The 19,299-nt window shown below is 39.5% G+C and overlaps 1 protein-coding gene across 14 annotated transcripts in view; it reads left to right on the top strand.

Annotated features, from left to right (window-relative positions):
- CACNA2D1 (calcium voltage-gated channel auxiliary subunit alpha2delta 1) overlaps positions 1 to 19,299 on the top strand; it is a 524,460-nt gene that overhangs the window by 304,697 nt on the left and 200,464 nt on the right. For all 14 annotated transcript variants that reach the window (XM_070069807.1, XM_070069805.1, XM_070069803.1 and 11 more), the window contains 1 exon segment: positions 10,102 to 10,143. In XM_070069807.1, the coding sequence (XP_069925908.1) occupies positions 10,102 to 10,143 (42 nt within the window).

Here is a 19,299-nt window from a genome sequence, read left to right as displayed (position 1 = left end):
TTTCTCAGCCATAGTTACTCCTGGACCTATTATTACAGCCAGAGGAATACAGAAATGGAATACTGTTGCTGGATAGACTTACACTTTGCTGGTAGCTGTGGTCATAGAAGGGGGTCATAGAACCTACTAGTCAAAGAGAATCACATGATAGGACTTAGGGAAGAGTGAGTTTTTTTTTTTTTTTAATATTTATTTATTTGAAAGTCAGAGTTACACAGAGGGGAGAGGCAGAGAGAGAGGTCATCCATCCTCTGGTTCATTCCTCAGATGGCCACAACGGCTGGAGCTGTGCCGATCCTAAGGCAGGAGCCAGGAGCTTCTTCAGGGTCTCCCACGTGGGCCAATTCCACTACTTTCCCAGGCCATAGCAGAGAGCTGGATTGGAAGTGGAGCAGCCAGGTCTTGAACCAGTGGCCATATGGGATGCTGGCACTGCAGGTGGCGGCTTTACTCGCTACAGCACAGCGCTAGCCCAAAGAGTGAGTTTTTTAAAGATGAGTTTCTGTATAGGAAAGGAAAGAAAAATGTCAAAGTAAATCCACATGTTTACTTTAGTTTTTTTTTTTTTTTTTTTTTTTTGGACAGGCAAAGTTAGAGAGAGAGACAGAGAGAAAGGTCTTCCTTCCATTTTTACCCCCCAGATGACTGCCATGGCCGGCGTGCTGCGCTGATCTGAAGTCAGGAGCCAGGTGCTTCCTCCTGGTCTCCCATGCGGGTGCAGGGCCCAAGCACTTGGGCCATCCTCCACTGCCTTCTCGGGCCACAGCAGAGAGCTAGACTGGAAGAGGAGCAACCGGGACAGAACGGGCACCCCAACCAGGACTAGAATGTGGAGTGCCCGTGTCGCAGGTTGAGGTTTAGCCAAGTGAGCCGCGGCGCTGGCCTACTATAGTTTTTAAAATGTGGGAAACTCTGATTTATGCCTTGTGGGATTAAATAGTTTGGATGTTAGGATGGACAAGCAAACTTCTGGTTTACTGTAAGGGTGGAATTTATCTCGGCAGCAGTGAGTGAAGATTAATGTGTGAAGAAGGTAGAGGGGTAGAAAGAGTATTTTAATCAGAAGTTCAGAATACAGCAATACATTTAGTGGACAAGATGCATATGGAACAATTAATTGATGACTGCGTTATACTTCTAATGATTTCATTTTATTTTTCCTTTTAAAACAAAGCAGGTTTGTGGTGAGGCTGATATGTCACTCCTGGGAACAGTCATATCCCTTATTGGTGGAAGGTCTGATTCAAGTTCTGGCTGCTCTGTTTCAGGCATACCTTCCTACTAATGCCTCCCTGGGAGGCAGCAGGTGATAGTTCAAATATCTGGGTCCTTGCAGTCCACATAGAGCACTCTGAGTGAGTTCTGGGCTCATGGCTTCTGCCTGGCCCAGCCGTTGCTGTTGCAGGTGTTTTAAGAATGAGTCAGCACGTGGAAGTTCATGCCTTCTCTCTCTCTCATTATGCCCTGCCCTGCCCCCCACACTCATCTGCCTTTTAAATAATCCTTAAAATAAAGAACAATAACAACAACTAGTAACTTCTAATATGTTAGTGGGCCCTTTGAGGAAATTATGAGGAATTTCAAGAAGTTCATGGCAAATGGTATTATGAAAAGAGTATGCATGGATTTAAAAAAAATTATGTCAAAATAAACTTACCTATGAATTCCATTCTCCATGAACTTTTTGGAGCACACTCATTCTTTACATGAATTAAATAGATTCAAAGCAAACTAACTGAACTTGAGGTAAAAAGATGTTTAATTAGTATAAAATACCAAATAAAATTGATAAATCGATGCTATCCATATGTAGTTTTGATTTTTCTTTCTCCATATAAAGCAGTAGTTCCCAACACCACTATGTGTGCCAAACAGCTCGTTCAACTCTTCACATCATTTGTCTTGGTTACTGTCTCTTGTTGCATAGTACACATGCTGGTTTACTGGGTGAATTCAGTCTGAAACTCTGTAACACTGATTTCCAGAGGGACCTTTGCCTATTTGATTATCCCTTTTTATATTCCAAATTCCTTGTTATTTTTTTTTTTAGCATGGTCATGTGTTGTAAACCTCAAACAAACAGGATGGCGTGAGAACACACTTTTCTCAAGGATCACTGTCTTGGAAACATTTGTTTGCATTCCCATCCCCTCTTTCTCCTGTACCCCACAACTGCACCGATGTTTGAGTTCCTGTATTCATACAGTGCCACAGTGCTGCTGTAACTCGACACTAGGATAGTGGATGGTTTCCACAGAACTGGTAGTGGTGTGTATGTGGTTACTAGATTGCTCTGGGTATATTATTTAAAAAATTTGACTTTCAAATGAAATGATGTAGTTACCATTAACATATCTCATTTTTCTTGAAGAGTATCACTAATGGTCAGCCGACTGACATCATGTTTGTAACCAAGAAGCAGTAAAAATGACAATAAGAAGCAGATATTTAAAAAAAAAAATGTTTAGAGGTGAAAATGCAATTGCCCAAAATTTGTCAAGCCATAGATCATGTGCAGAGCTGGGGGGTAAGCCAAGAAAAGAGAGTTAGGGAATTTGACAGGAAGTTATTTTCTATTTGAATTGTGAAGGTATCATGCATTTTGTTGTTGACTTTAAATCCTAATTCCCAGTTTCAATATTTGAATCTATTTCCTGGCAACATCTTATTTGCACGTGGAATCTTTGAACTTATGCCTCAGATGTTTAACGTAAACTATTCATCAAAGGCCAACTTTTATTAGAAAGTGACGTGCAAGGGACTGTCACTTACAATCTACATTTTTAAGATGGAGCGGTCTATTTTGCCCAGATTTAATTTTTGACTCCCAGTAGATATAGGGAGGCTAAAGTAATTTATGTCTCAACTTGCTAGGGGATGTTTTAAATTTCAGTAAGCAGCGATATTATATTAGCATAGACCATTTGGGTAAATTTGCTTCAAGGAGATAATAAATAACTAAACTACTTGGTAAAATATCAGAAACAAAACAATTTGTTCTTGTCAGCTGGTGGTACTTAAATTATGAAAAATAGCTCTCCAAAGACCTGACTAACCCACAAATCTAGTTTGTGGCTATTGCTGGCTTTATTCCATTGTGCTGTGCATAATGACCTGAAATCCAGTAAAAACTTGGATGTTTTGAGTGTGAAATGCCTTCGAAGATGATGTTTAATTATTTTCACTGAAACAGTTAGGCAGAGGATAATAGAGAAACAAGATGACTCAATTCTATCACCTGTGCCTAAAGTAATTAGTTTATGTGCCATCCTTTTAATTAAAGTATTTAGTGGTGCTGGTACTTTGTGGAGGGGGAACTGAGAGTTTTGAGTGACAGGATAGGCAAGGGATTAAGAAAGAAACACAGTTAAACTGCTCATCTGGAGTGGGGAGGGGGCAGTGTCTGAACTCCCTGAAATTCAAATTCTCACTGAGTTTGAAAAGTAAGGTTTTGAGGGCTGGCGCTGTGGTATAGCTGGTAAAGCCATTGCCTGTGACACTGGCATCCCATGTGGGCACCAGCTTGTGTTCTGGTTGCTGCCCCCTGATCCACCTCCCTGCTAATGGCCTGGAATAAGCAATGGAAGATGGCCCAAGTATTTGTGCCCTTGTCACCCACCCATGAAGGAGACCTGGAGTAAGTTCTTGGCTCCTGGCTTTGGCTTGGCCCAGCCCTGGCTATTGTGGCCATTTGGGGAGTGAACCAGTGCATAGAAGACCTCACTCTTGGTCTCTGCCTCTTTCCTCCCTCTCTCCCTCTCTCCCTCTTGCTCTGTACTGATTTAAAAAATAATTTTGACTAAAAAGAAAAGTATGAAGTTTTTGGATGATCATGCCATCTAAACATTAGAAGAGGTACTTTTCGTTTGTAACAGGCAAATGCTCCCACATTTGAGTTGAAGGTTGAGAACTGGTTCCCTAAGGTCATGGTGTAAATATTTTTCATCTTTGTTTTCTCCAGCACTTAGCATAGAGAAGGTCACCACACTATGAGTTCAATGAATGGAATCTGGCCTACTGTTGACTGATAGAACACAAATCTGTCTTCAGTCTAAATGGGAGAGAGGTGGGTACAGGGTCAAGAGGGAAAGAATTCAGTTGGGATTTTGTCTCCTCCTTTAATTCCGCCCCTTTGTGCAATTTAGATATATTTATAAGTAGTTAAATTTCTCTTAACTCAATTTCTTGTAATTTTATGAAAACAGAACTTGGTTGAGTTGGTATGAATTTTCCTTTATTTCTGAGAATTGCTCCCTATCTTAATTCTGCTTTTGGATGTATTTTGGTAGTTCATTGATTTGCATACCTCTCATGAAAACTGATTTAGTTTGACATCACTACTTATAGAGCAGAGAAGACAGCTACAAGTGAAGTGTTATGGAAGAGAATTACTGTTTCACCTAAAATCATCTTAGCCAAATAACTGTAAAACTATAAAAACACACAAATGAATCATTGCCATTTTCTTTACAAAATTTGATGGACTGAGAGTAAAAAAAAAGTTTTCATGCAGTTGTGTAAATTAAATGATAGATGAATGTTAAGCATTGTTTTAGATGACATTTTGCCTTGGAAATGTACTGGATTGACAGATTGAATATAGTTTTTCCAGATCCCGATGCTCTGTATGAATTTACGCTTATGAAAATTTACCAGCTGCGTTTTTCTGTTAGGTGAAAATCATTTAATAGTGAAATGGCACACTATCAATGAAAAATTGGGGGTTTGAGAAGTTAAAGTCTACTTACTCAAGTGAGATTAAAAAAATACTGCTGTGCCAAAAGAAGTATCACATTTTTTAGTCTAAGGCATGGAACAGCAACTCTTGCATATTCTTCTATGATCTTTGTTATCTTCTTTTATAAGCACATGAACTTGATTTGGTGCATCATCATTTTGTTGTTTTCTATAAAAAGTCACATTTTTGTGCTTTGCCTTTATATTTTGACCTTGTAAGAAATGAGCATTATATTAAGAAGAACTCTTTGAGAACAGAAATACAAAATACTCAGTTGCAAGAAGGTGTAAGAATGATTGACGTGCAATGTAATTGTATGACTAATTTATTTGCTTCACTTTGATTTGAAAAAGTCATTAGGGATTTGTATGTCATCCAAAATCCAAAAAGCCTGTTCAAATGCATAAAATCCAAACTTTGGAATATACATATTTGATAATTTTCAACGCAATATATAGTTTCTGAAAGAACAGCAAAGTGGCAGAGTTTTGTGTAACATATAGCACAATAAAAAAAGGGAAGACATGTGGAAATTCCCAGTGAACTTTAGGATTTCTTTTTCTTTTCATTTAATTTTATTCACAGTTTATCTTAAATCAAAACACTTAGTTTGAGGGGCCAGTGTTGTTGTGCAAATGCATTAAGCTACCACTTGTGACACCAGCATGCATATGGGAATGCTTAGTCCCTGCTGCTCCCCTACAGACCCAGCTTCCTGCTAATGCACCCAGGAAAGGCAGCAGAAGGCAGCCCAAGTACATGGCCTCCCATGTGGGAGACCAAAATGGTGCTCTTGGCTCCTGACTTTAGCCTGACCCACACCTGCCCATTGTGGCCATGTGGGGCATGAAATAGCAGATGGAAGATCCCTTTCTCCTCTCAGTCTCTCTCTTACTTTGCCTTATGAATAAATACATGTTTAATAAAAAATACTTAGTTTGAGCTAATGCTGGAACTTTGTTTATCATACCTGCATCTTTTTCTTAAAGTATTTGAGGTCCCCTTAATCTTCATTGAGTAAGCACTCCTCGTTTGTTATGGGACCTAGTGTCACACACGGAAGTTGACTAATCAGTGTTGTTTGGGCCCTGGTACAAGGATCAAGTGTAATCCTGTGCACGTGGGATATATTATTGAATTAAGCTGTAACCATTATTTTGTCTAAAGGGTATGAGTAGATGCTCTTACCTTTGCTGCTTGGCTGCTTTCCTGCCTTTCTTTGCACAGCAGTATGCACATTTAAGGATTTAATGAATCTCTGTTAAAATGATGATACTGAATTGCTTGAAATTATTTGTTTTCAAAATGTTTCAATTCTGTAAATAGAAGCAAGCAAATGGCAGAAAATGTAAGATGAAGATAAACTTATTCAGTGCTTTTTAACTTTTGCTGGAATACACATTCTTTCTTGAAAGTTATCTCCTATGTATAAATTTGAAAGTTGAATGTGAGATCAATAAACTAGTAATTAGTTTTGGTCCTCAGGTGGATTCAGAAAATTGCCCTGCTTTATATATGTGATGAGTTGTGATTCTGTATTTTAACTCTGTTATAAAACTTATTGGAATGTTTCAGGAATTAGAACTTTTTTGCATGTTAAAATTCTTTTGTTTACTTTTTTTAAAAAAAAATCAAGCAGTTTTTAAAATGCTCTGTTGATTTTAAGGGAAATAAATTCAAACTCGTGGGTATTGTTCACAGTTATGAGTCATATATTCCAATATTTGTAGTTGTTGGTTTGTTTAGTTTTCATAAAGATCTGTGTATTATATTTATTCTCATGTTTCTCAAACAGAAAGGAGACAGATTTCTGTGGCAAGTAAATTTGGGGAAAAAAAGATAACGCTTTGTTCTTGGAGATTTGTAATGGACAGTTGCACATCGAGGTTCTGTGAAGTCTTCCCAGGAAGAGAAAAGTTTTAATTTTTGCTTGTTGTTTTCAAAATTCTAATAACCATGGAATGGTTTTCCCCCTATGTGATATCTGCTAATTTGTCAAAGATCTAACAGTTTTTAAAATAACATTTTAGGCCCGGCGTTGCGGCTCACTAGGCTAATCCTACGCCTTGCGGCGCCGGCACACCGGGTTCTAGTCCCGGTCAGGGCGCCAGATTCTGTCCCGGTTGCCCCTCTTCCAGGCCAGCTCTCTGCTGTGGCCCGGGAGTGCAGTGGAGGATGGCCCAAGTGCTTGGGCCCTGCACTCCATGGGAGACCAGGAGAAGTACCTGGCTCCTGCCATCAGATCAGCGCGGTGCACTGGCCACAGCGCGCCGGCCGCAGCAGCCATTGGAGGGTGAACCAATGGCAAAGGAAGACCTTTCTCTCTGTCTCTCTCTCTCACTGCCCGCTCTGCCTGTCAAAAAAAAAAAAAAAAAAAGGCATTTTTGTAAAAAAAAAAATCCCTACATTAGTGTTTCTCAAGCTTTTTTTTTTGTTTTCAAAAAACTTGTAAGTATCTGTGTACCAAATAATATGGCATCTACACACTTTTCTTACTACAACTTCTACATAGAAGAGAAAATGTGTTATTACATGTTTTGTCTTCAATGAATTATACCGCTTATACAATAATATGACCTCCTTTCCTCATCTTGTGATTTTGTCATGAATTCCACATAATGTGATCTTAATATAGCTACCCTGCTTTAAACAACAGTAATGTATGTGTAGATATGTCATGTTTATATATGACATGAATATAGAAAAATGTTGAAGTTGTTAAACATAAAGAGCTCTTTGAACTCTTCTTTATACTTTTCTGTATTATTTGAAATATTTTAAAGTGAAAAGACTAAAGATTTAGCTATTTGTTTTTACAAAATTTTATAGTATCTGTGGACTTTTGATTGGCACAGTGTTCAGCTTACTATTGAAGACCTGGAAAACTGGCTCTATCTGCAGTCAATTTAGGAAGGGAAAAGAAAAAGGCAATTCACACAAGTATCTTAGTTTTGCATTTTGTAGAACTAAACTCCATTCAAAGAACAGGAATTTTAAATTCCTTCACAGTTTTTTTTTTATTCTTTCTTTTCCATTATCCTTTTTTTTTTTACCTTTTATTTAATAAATATAAATTTCCAAAGTACAACTTTTGGATTATAGCAGCTTTTTTCCCCCATAACCACCCTCCCACCCACAACCATCCCATCTCCTACTCCCTTTCCCATCCCATTCTTCATCAAGATTCATTTTCAATTCTCTTTATATATAGAAGATCAATTTAGTATATACTAAGTAAAGATTTCAATAGTTTGCACCCCCACAGAAACACAAAGTATAAAGTACTGTTTGAGTACTAGTTATAATGTTAATTCACAAAGTACAACACAATAAGGACAGAGATCCTACATGGAGAGTAAGTGCAGAGTGACTCCTGTTGTTGATTTAACAATTGACAGTCTTATTTATGACATAAGTAATCACCCGAGGCTCTTGTCATGAGCTGCCAAGGCTATGGAAGCCTCTTGAGATCACCAGCTCTGATCTTATTTAGACAAGGCGGTTGTCAAAGTGAAAGTTCTCTCCTCCCTTCAGAGAAAGGTACCTCCTCCTTTCCGCTGGGATGTCACAGAGATCTTTCATTTAGGTGTTTTTTTTGGCCACAATGTCTTGGCTTTCCATGCCTGAAATACTCTCATGGGCTTTTTTTTTTTTTTATCTTTTATTTAATGAATATAAATTTCCAAAGTACGACTCATGGGTTACAATGCCCCCCCCCCATACCGTCCCTCCCACCCACAACCCTCCCCTTTCCCACTCCCTCTCCCCTTCCATTCACATCAAGATTCATTTTCGATTATCTTAATATACAGAAGATCAGCTTAGTATACCTTAAGTAAGGATTTCAACAGTTTGCTCCCACACAGAAACATAAAGTGAAAAATAATAGATGATTTTTTTAAATGATGATGAAATCAGATCAGACCTATTGTCATGTTTAATCCCAGTGAGAGTCAAGTTGGGAATTGATAATTTTTTTTTTTTTTTACAGAAGATCAGTTTAGTGTACATTAAGTAAAGATTTCAATCGTTTGCACCCCCATAGAAACACAAAGTGAAATATACTGTTTGAGTACTCGTTATAGCATTAAGCCTCAGTGTACAGCACATTAAGGACAGAGATCCTACATGAGGAGTAAGTGCACAGTGACTCCTGTTGTTGACTTTACAAATTGACACTCCTGTTTATGGCATCAGTAATCTCCCTATGCACCAGTCATGAGTTTCCAAGGCTATGGAAGCCCCTTGAGTTCTCCGACTCTTATCTTGTTTAGACACGGTCATAGTCAAAGTGGAGGTTCTCTCCTCCCTTCAGAGAAAGGCACCTCCCTCTTTGAAGACCTGTTCTTTCCACTGGGATCTCACTCACAGAGATCTTTTTGCCAGAGTGTCTTGGCTTTCCATGCCTGAAATACTCTCATGGGCTTTTCAGCCAGATCCGAGTGCCTTTAGGGCTGATTCTGAGGCCAGAGTGCTATTTAGGACATCCGCCATTCTATGACTCTCATGGGCTTTTTAGCCAGATCTGAATGCCTTAAGGGCCGATTCTGAGGCCCGAGTGCTGTTTAGGACATCTGCCATTCTATGAGTCTGCTGTGTATCCCGCTTCCCATGTGGGATTATTCTCTCCTTTTTAATTCTATCAGTTAGTATTAGCAGACACTTGTCTTATTTATGTAATCCTTCTATAATACAATTTCTGGCCATAATATATGCATTTTATGGTCTATTGCAGCAACACTGACATGACAAGAAGTGTTGTCCATTTAAATTAATTCTTGATAAAGTGCCCGTGCTAATTCATCAATTTGTGAGAGTATGAGGGTAATCACGTGTTAGATAATCTAATTATTTTTTGTTTGCTGAATTGTTTCTTTTTTTATGAGTTGCACAAGTAAACTTCTGCCAGTATTACATAGATGCACATTTCTGAAATAATCATTTCAACACTGTACATATATATATCTATGTTCTTAAAATCATGTTTTTAAAATCATATGTTTTAACAAAGTATTAAGATATTTGTCTCACAAGCTTCTTAAGTTATCCTGTTTATTATTTAATGTGTATTTTTGTGTATATATCTGTGTTGCATTTGAAATACAAATTCAATTTTTTTCTCAAAAAATCCTCAGACCTATACTGAGATCTGTTTCCCAATGCAAAATGTGTTCCTTTTCTAATACCACTGATAGACTATTTCAATATGTCCTCAGCAAATATTGGCTGAAGATTTTTATGGACTATCTTGAGAAAGAAATACTCTGAAATGTTTATTTAAAATGTGTGAAAAATGCATTCAGTGTTTGATTCAGTATGTTTTGTTTTCACGCTAAAACACTCTTTCTTCTTTTTTTGTGTAGAGCAATGAAGTTGTCTACTATAACGCGAAGGATGATCTTGATGTGAGTATTTCAAGTTTCACATTAACTACCAAGAAAAATTTTGTTGTAATAGGATGATCTGTTTTATAGAACAAAGAGAGCTAGCAGATTTAGTTTTTTAAGAATGTGTGAATATGCGGCCTCCATCTGGTTACCTTGCCTCCTGCAACAGTGGCACTGCTCTGGCTATTCCACTTGCAACCCCAGCTCCCCGCTAATGCACCTGGGAAAGCAGTGGAAGATGGCCCAAGTGCTTGGACCTCTGACACCATTGTGGGAGACCCAGATGGAGTTCTAGCTTCCTGACTTCCACCTGGCTTGGCCCTGGCCATTGCAGCCATTTGGGAAGTGAATGAGAGGATGGAGGTTCTCTCATTATCTCTCTCTCTTTCTCTCTCTCTCTCTCTCTGTAACTCTGCCTTTCACATAAATAAGATAAATCTTAAAGTGTAAATAGCATAAGGAAAATACCAGTTAAGAAACGGTGAAGTATGATACATTTTCAGAGCTTCAGTGATTTTTAGCATCTTACTGGCAGCGTTATACAAAGAAATGCCATGTATTTCTCTGGACTTGAACTCCCATTATCCTTTGTCCATTCCTCAGTCCATTGTACTGACTTAAATCCTGTGCATTCCATCAGCAGTGTTGAAGACAGAGGTCAGATGCCATCCATCTGTAGCTTTGCTAATGCCACTGGGGTTACCATACCAGTCTGTTTCTGCTTGCATGGCTCAAACCAGAGTAAACAGTGTGAATGATATCCCAGAAACTGTGCAACAACTGGCCATGCTGGCCCAAAGTTTGAAGTATAGTCATTGTTCCCTAAGGCTTTTGTGTACTTTTAAATGAATGACTCTGATGTGCATATTCAAGAACATGGAATGTTATAGTTTCTTCTGATATCGCCACATTGAGAGGGACATTTGAGAGATATTTGAATTTCTAACAGTGGAAACATTTTCAAATTCATAAAATAAAGAGTCCATAATTTTTATTATTTATTATTTTACATATTTAGGAAGGAGAGAGAGCTATTGCTAGCAGAATGCCCATCCTCTGATTCATTCCTCAAATGCCTACCATTGGCTTGGTCTGAATCAGCTTGAAGCCAGGAGCCAGAAGTCTAATCTGGGTCTTGCACATGGGTGGCAGAGAGTCAGCTACTTGGGCTATCATGTGCTGCCTCCCAAGATGCGCAGTCACGAAGTTAGAATCACATTCAGAGCTGGTATTGAACCCAGGCATTCTGAGGCAGGATGGGAGATTTCAAGTGGTTTGCTAACTGCTAGACCACTCACTCACTCCACACTTAATTTTTTTTTAAATCCTCATTTTGACTACACCAAAAAATAGATATTTCTGTTGAAGAATTTCACTGGTTTTGCACCAAAATAAATATCTTTTAATTCTGTTTTTGCACAAACTTTTCAAAGTATCTTCATACAAGTATTTATTCAGAAGTATTTGTTGGGGCCAGTGCCGTGGTGCACTAGGTTAATCCTCCACCTGCAGTGCTGGCATCCCATATGGGCGCCGGTTCTAGTCCCACCGCCCCTCTTCCAATCCAGCTCTCTGCTGTGGCCTGGGAAAGCAGTAGAGGAAGTCCCAAGTGCTTAGTCCCCTGGACTGGCATGGGAGACCAGGAAGAGGCTCCTGGCTGTTGCCGCCAATTGGGGAGTGAACCAGCAGAAAGCAGACCTTTCTCTCTCTCTCTTTCTCTCTCTCTCTATCTCACTGTCTGTAATCTACCTCTCAAATAAATAAATAAAATCTTTAAAATCTAGTCTTTGTTGAGAGCCTGCTGTATTTCAGGTATTGCTCTAAGAGCTTAAGGTTTATCAGTGCATAAAAATGAACAATTATACTTAAAATTGTGTCATCCACATATTGTTTGTCTGAGTCAAAAATTATATTTTTATACCATTGAATAGAATTTTCTTTCAAGTATTTAAGAGGAAAAACATAAAATAAGTAGGGCTTGTCTTCAAAAAAATTTAAAAAATCGCAAGATGGCGGAATAGTGAGGGCGCGCACCGATAGTCCGGGAAAATTTAGTTTAATAAAAGGGGAGTTACGGTAGCCTCAGAAAAAAGAACCAGGAAAATATTGCAGACAAAACTCTTCTGGATCCAGTGGGCGTGAATCGGAGGACCTACTGGGAGAACAAGGTCGCCCACCGCGCGCGAAAGCCGAACCACAGGACCGAGCCGCGGGACTGAGCCGCGGAAGCCGAGCCGAGGGACGGAGCTGCGCGCAAGTGCTCGAAGGGGAGTGCAACAGCGGGGAGACTTGGGAAGTCCAGGGCTCCGAGTCCACACATCGGCGCTGGAAGGGGAGCAGACCTGCGTGGAGAGCGTGGGAGCCCACAGTTCGGGACGTCAGCGGCAGACTCAACACACCAGCGCTGGAACGCGAGGTGAGCCGAACCTCAATAACCCGAGACACCGGCAGGCAAGCGGAGAGAGGAGACTAGAGGGAACGACCCCCGGGGCGGGGGGGACTTCACCAAGCTAACTGGAAGAGAGAGAGAGGGAAAAAAAAAAAAAAAAGAAAAAAAAAAGAAAAAAAGGTGACTGGTATGGACACGGGTTTCTCTCTCTCCGCTCACCTCTTAAGGGCGAGCAAGACAAAGAGCAGGCGCCATCTTGGACATACGTCATAAGCAGAGCGACCTCAGGTCTGCACCGGCCCTGAGCCTAGCAGTAAAACCTGACTCTGGGTGGGGCGAATTAACAGGAGATTAGGACTTAGTAAATTTATGGTGCTACTGAACTGAGACTGTGAAAAAAGAGACGGTGGGGGAGAGAACTCACGGAATTCACGTGAGCACTCTCCAGAGACGCTACAATTCCGTAACTTTGGCAACCCAGTGGGAGACTGAAGGAGAATTTGAGCGCACTCTAAGGGCCGAACAGATTCCCTGTGTGGTCCTTGGGAAAGAGCTTCTGATCTCTGGCTCCTGTGGGTATATCATTTGCCTGCTAACTACCTCCAACTTTGTTCAGCTGTGCAGAATAACTTCCCTGTTGAATCAAAAAAAAAAGAGAGAGAGAGAGAGAGAGAGAGAGAGAGAGGTTTACCACGCCTAACCTGGGAGTGTCACCTTTGGCACACCAAACAGAGCTCTCAGGCCACACCCATCTCAAGCCCTAAGGCTCCATCAAAAACAGATAGTCCACTTAATCTAGAGTCATAGTATAACAAGAAAAAGCACCACAGTGAAGAAACCAAATATCTCCAATATGACAAATAACAAACGCAAAAACCAAGGTAATAAAAACAAGGAAGTCACCATGAAGCCCTCAAATGAAAAAGACACCCCAATTCAAGATTATGAGGATGATGACATAGAAGAAATGCAAGAAGCAGATCTCAAAAAATTGATAAGAACATTAAGAAGTTCTCAAAAACAAATTCTTGAACTACAGAAATCCTTAATGGACAAGATAGAAAATCTCTCTCGTGAAAATGAAATATTAAGGAGGAATCAAAATGAAACGAAACAACTAGTACAACAGGAAACTGGGATAGTGACTGAAGTGAAGAATTCAATAGATCAAATGAAAAACACAATAGAGAGCCTTACAAACAGAATGGGAGAAGCAGAAGAGAGAATATCGGACTTAGAAGACAGAGAACAGGAAAGGATACAGTCAGACCAAAGAAAGGAAGAGGAAATTAGGAATCTAAAACATATTGTCGGGAATCTTCAGGATACTATTAAAAAACCCAACATTCGGGTTCTAGGAGTTCCTGAAGGCATGGAGAGGGAGAAAGGATTAGAAGGCCTTTTTAGTGAGATATTAGCAGAAAATTTCCCAGGTTTGGAGAAGGACAGAGAAATCCTAGTACAGGAAGCTCACAGAACCCCTAATAAACACGACCAAAAGAGACCCTCACCACGGCACGTTGTAATTAAACTCTCCACAGTGAAACATAAAGAAAAGATCCTAAAATGTGCAAGAGAGAAACGTCAGATTACTCTCAGAGGATCTCCAATCAGACTCACAGCTGACTTCTCATCAGAAACTCTACAAGCTAGGAGGGAATGGCAAGATATAGCCCAGGTACTAAGAGAGAACAACTGCCAGCCCAGAATATTATATCCTGCAAAGCTATCATTTGTGAATGAAGGTGAAATAAAGACTTTTCATAACAAACAGAAATTGAAAGAATTTGTTGCCACTCGTCCAGCCCTGCAAAAGATGCTTAAAGATGTGTTACACACAGAAACAAAGAAACACGGTCATCAATATGAAAGAAGGTAAAGGAAGGAAACCAAGGAAGGAAAGCTCACAGCAAAAGATCACAGGGAATTCAAAGCATATATTAGAACTTATCTTTGGCAAATGGCAGGGCAAAGTTACCACTTATCATTAGTCACATTGAACGTGAATGGCCTGAACTGTCCAGTTAAAAGACACCGTTTGGCTGATTGGGTTAAAAAACAAAACCCATCTATTTGCTGCCTACAAGAAACACATCTTTCCAACAAAGATCCATACAGACTGAAAGTGAAAGGCTGGAAAAAGATATACCATGCCAACAGAAATGAAAAAAGAGCAGGCGTAGCCATCTTAATATCAGACACCATAAACTTTACCACAAAAACCATTAAGAGAGACAAAGAGGGACACTACATAATGATTAAGGGATCAATTCAACAGGAAGATATAACAATTATCAATGTATATGCACCTAACTACAGGGCACCGGTTTATCTAAAAGATTTGTTAACGGACTTAAAGGGAGACTTAGACCCCAATACAATAGTACTGGGGGACTTCAATACTCCACTCTCAGAAATAGACAGATCAATAGGACAGAAGATCAACAAGGATACAGTAGATTTAAACGACACTATAGCCCAAATGGATCTAACAGATATATACAGAACTTTCAATCCTACAGCTAAAGATTATACATTCTTCTCAGCAGTACATGGAACCTTCTCTAGGATTGACCACATACTAGGCCATAAAGCAAGTCTCAGCAAATTCAAAAGAATTAGAATCATACCATGCAGCTTCTCAGACCATAAAGGAATGAAGTTGGAAATGAACAACTCAGGAATCCCTAGAGCATACGCAAACACATGGAGATTGAACAACATGCTCCTGAATGAACAATGGGTCATAGAAGAAATCAAAAGAGAAATCAAAAACTTTCTGGAAGTAAATGAGGATAACAGCACAACATACCAAAACTTATGGGACGCAGCAAAAGCAGTGTTAAGAGGAAAGTTTATATCAATAGGTGCCTACATCAAGAAATTGGAAAGGCACCAAATAGATGAGCTTTCCATTCACCTCAAGGATCTAGAAAACCTACAGCAAACCAGACCCAAATCTAGTAGGAGAAGAGAAATAATTAAAATCAGAGAAGAAATCAACAGGATTGAATCAAGAAAAACATTACAAAAAATCAGCCAAACGAGGAGCTGGTTTTTTGAAAAAATAAACAAAATTGACACCCCATTGGCCCAACTAACTAAAAAAAGAAGAGAAAAGACCCAAATCAATAAAATCAGAGATGAAAAAGGAAATGTAACAACAGACACCACAGAAATAAAAAGAATCATCAGAAATTACTACAAGGACTTGTATGCCAGCAAACAGGGAAACCTATCAGAAATGGATAGATTCCTGGACACATGCAACCTACCTAAATTGAACCAGGAAGACATCGAAAACCTAAACAGACCCATAACTGAGACAGAAATTGAAACAGTAATAAAGGCCCTCCCAACAAAGAAAAGCCCAGGACCAGATGGATTCACTGCTGAATTCTACCAGACATTTAAAGAAGAACTAACTCCAATTCTTCTCAAACTTTTCAGAACAATTGAAGAAGAGGGAATCCTCCCAAATTCTTTCTATGAAGCCAGCATCACCTTAATTCCTAAGCCGGGAAAAGATGCAGCACTGAAAGAGAATTACAGACCAATATCCCTGATGAACATAGATGCAAAAATCCTCAATAAAATTCTCGCCAATAGAATGCAACAACACATCAGAAAGATCATCCACCCAGACCAAGTGGGATTTATCCCTGGTATGCAGGGATGGTTTAATGTGCGCAAGACAATCAATGTGATACACCACATTAACAGACTGCAGAAGAAAAACCATATGATTCTCTCAATAGATGCCGAGAAAGCATTTGATAAAATACAACACCCGTTCATGATGAAAACTCTAAGCAAACTGGGTTTGGAAGGAACATTCCTCAATACAATCAAAGCAATCTATGAAAAACCCACAGCCAACATCCTATTGAATGGGGAAAAGTTGGAAGCATTTCCACTGAGATCTGGGACCAGACAGGGATGTCCACTCTCACCACTGCTATTCAATATAGTTCTGGAGGTTCTAGCCAGAGCTATTAGGCAAGAAAAAGAAATTAAAGGGATACAAATTGGGAAGGAAGAACTCAAACTATCCCTCTTTGCAGATGACATGATTCTTTATTTAGGGGACCCAAAGAACTCTACCAAGAGACTATTGGAACTCATAGAAGAGTTTGGCAAAGTAGCAGGGTATAAAATCAATGCACAAAAATCAACAGCCTTTGTATACACAGACAATGCCATGGCTGAGGAAGAAATTCTAAGATCAATCCCATTCACAATAGCTACAAAAACAATCAAATACCTTGGAATAAACTTAACCAAGGACGTTAAAGATCTCTACGATGAAAATTACAAAACCTTAAAGAAAGAAATAGAAGAGGATACCAAGAAATGGAAAAATCTTCCATGCTCATGGATTGGAAGAATCAATATCATCAAAATGTCCATTCTCCCAAAAGCAATTTATAGATTCAATGCAATACCAATCAAGATACCGAAGACCTTCTTCTCAGATCTGGAAAAATTGGTGCTGAAATTTATATGGAGGCACAAGAGACCTCGAATAGCTAAAGCAATCTTGTACAACAAAAACAAAGCCGGAGGCATCACAATACCAGATTTCAGGACATACTACAGGGCAGTTGTAATCAAAACAGCATGGTACTGGTACAGAAACAGAAGGATAGACCAATGGAACAGAATTGAAATACCAGAAATCAACCCAAACATCTACAGCCAACTTATATTTGATCAAGGATCTAAAACTAATTCCTTGAGCAAGGACAGTCTATTCAATAAATGGTGCTGGGAAAATTGGATTTCCACGTGCAGAATCATGAAGCAAGACCCCTACCTTACACCTTACACAAAAATCCACTCAACATGGATTAAAGACCTAAATCTACGACCTGACACCATCAAGTTACTAGAGAACATTGGAGAAACCCTTCAAGATATTGGCACAGGCAAAGAATTTCTGGAAAAGACCCAGGAGGCACAGGCAGTCAAAGCCAAAATCAACTATTGGGATTGCATCAAATTGAGAAGTTTCTGTACTGCAAAAGAAACAGTCAGGAGAGTGAAGAGACAACCGTCAGAATGGGAAAAAATATTTGCAAACTATGCAACAGATAAAGGGTTAATAACCAGAATCTACAAAGAGATCAAGAAACTCCACAAAAACAAAACCAACAACCCACTTAAGAGATGGGCCAAGGACCTCAATAGACATTTTTCAAAAGAGGAAATCCAAATGGCCAACAGACACATGAAAAAATGTTCAAGGTCATTAGCAATCAGGGAAATGCAAATCAAAACCACAATGAGGTTCCACCTCACCCCGGTTAGAATGGCTCACATTCAGAAATCTACCAACAACAGATGCTGGCGAGGATGTGGGGAAAAAGGGACACTAACCCACTGTTGGTGGGAATGCAAACTGGTCAAGCCACTATGGAAATCAGTCTGGAGATTCCTCAGAAACCTGAAGATAACCCTACCGTTCGACCCAGCCATCCCACTCCTTGGAATTTACCCAAAGGAATTTAAATTGGCAAACAAAAAAGCGGTCTGCAGCCTAATGTTTATTGCAGCTCAATTCACAATAGCTAAGACCTGGAACCAACCTAAATGCCCATCAACGGTAGACTGGATAAAGAAATTATGGGATATGTACTCTTTAGAATACTATACTGCAGTAAGAAACAACGAAATCCAGTCATTTGCAACAAAATGGAGGAATCTGGAACACATCATGCTGAGTGAAATAAGCCAGTCCCAAAGGGACAAATACCATATGTTCTCCCTGATCGGTGACAACTGACTGAACACCAAAAAGGAAACTTGTTGAAGTGAAAGGGACACTATGGGAAACGGTGACTTGATCAGCATAGCCCTGACTGTTAATGAACAACTTAATACATTATCCCTCTTAGTAGTTTTTTTGTCTGTTCTACTTAATATGACTGATTTAATTCTGTAATTAATACACAGTTATTCTTAAGTGTTGAAATTTAACTGAATTGTGATCCCTGTTAAACATAAGAGTAGGAATAAGAGAGGGAAGAGATATATAATTTGGGACATGCTCAAGCTGACTTGCCCCAAATGGTAGAGTTAGAAACATACCAGGGGATTCCAATTTAATCCCATCAAGGTGGCATGTACCAATGCCATCTCACTAGTCCAAGTGATCAATTTCAGTTCGCAATTGATCATAATGAAAGGACTAAGAGTCAAAGGGAGCACATAAGCAAGTCTAGTACCTGCTAACACTAACCGATAGAATAAATAAAGGGGAGAGTGATCCAACATGGGAAGTGAGATACTCAGCAGACTCATAGAATGGCAGATGCCCTAAATAGCACTCTGGCCTCAGAATCAGCCCTAAAGGCACTCGGATCTGGCTGAAAAGCCCATGAGAGTATTTCAGGCATGGAAAGCCAAGACACTCTGGCAAAAGATCTCTGTGAGTGAGATCTCAGTGGAAAGAACAGGTCTTCAAAGAAGGAGGTACCTTTCTCTGAAGGGAGAAGAGAACCTCCACTCTGACTATGACCTTGTCTAAACAAGATAAGAGTCGGAGAACTCAAGGGGCTTCCATAGCCTTGGAAACTCATGACTGGAGCATAGGGAGATTACTGATGCCATAGACAGGAGTGTCAATTGGTAAAGTCAACAACAGGAGTCACTGTGCACTTACTCCTCATGTAGGATCTCTGTCCTTAATGTGCTGTGCATTGAGATTTAATGCTATAATGAGTACTCAAATAATATATTTCACTTTGTGTTTCTATGGGGGTGCAAACTGTTGAAATCTTTAC

The sequence above is a fragment of the Oryctolagus cuniculus genome, chromosome 3 (assembly GCF_964237555.1).
Source record: "Oryctolagus cuniculus chromosome 3, mOryCun1.1, whole genome shotgun sequence".
Classification (NCBI taxonomy): domain Eukaryota; kingdom Metazoa; phylum Chordata; class Mammalia; order Lagomorpha; family Leporidae; genus Oryctolagus; species Oryctolagus cuniculus.
Note: the sequence above shows the minus strand (reverse complement) of the source record. Positions and strands in the feature narration are given on the sequence as shown.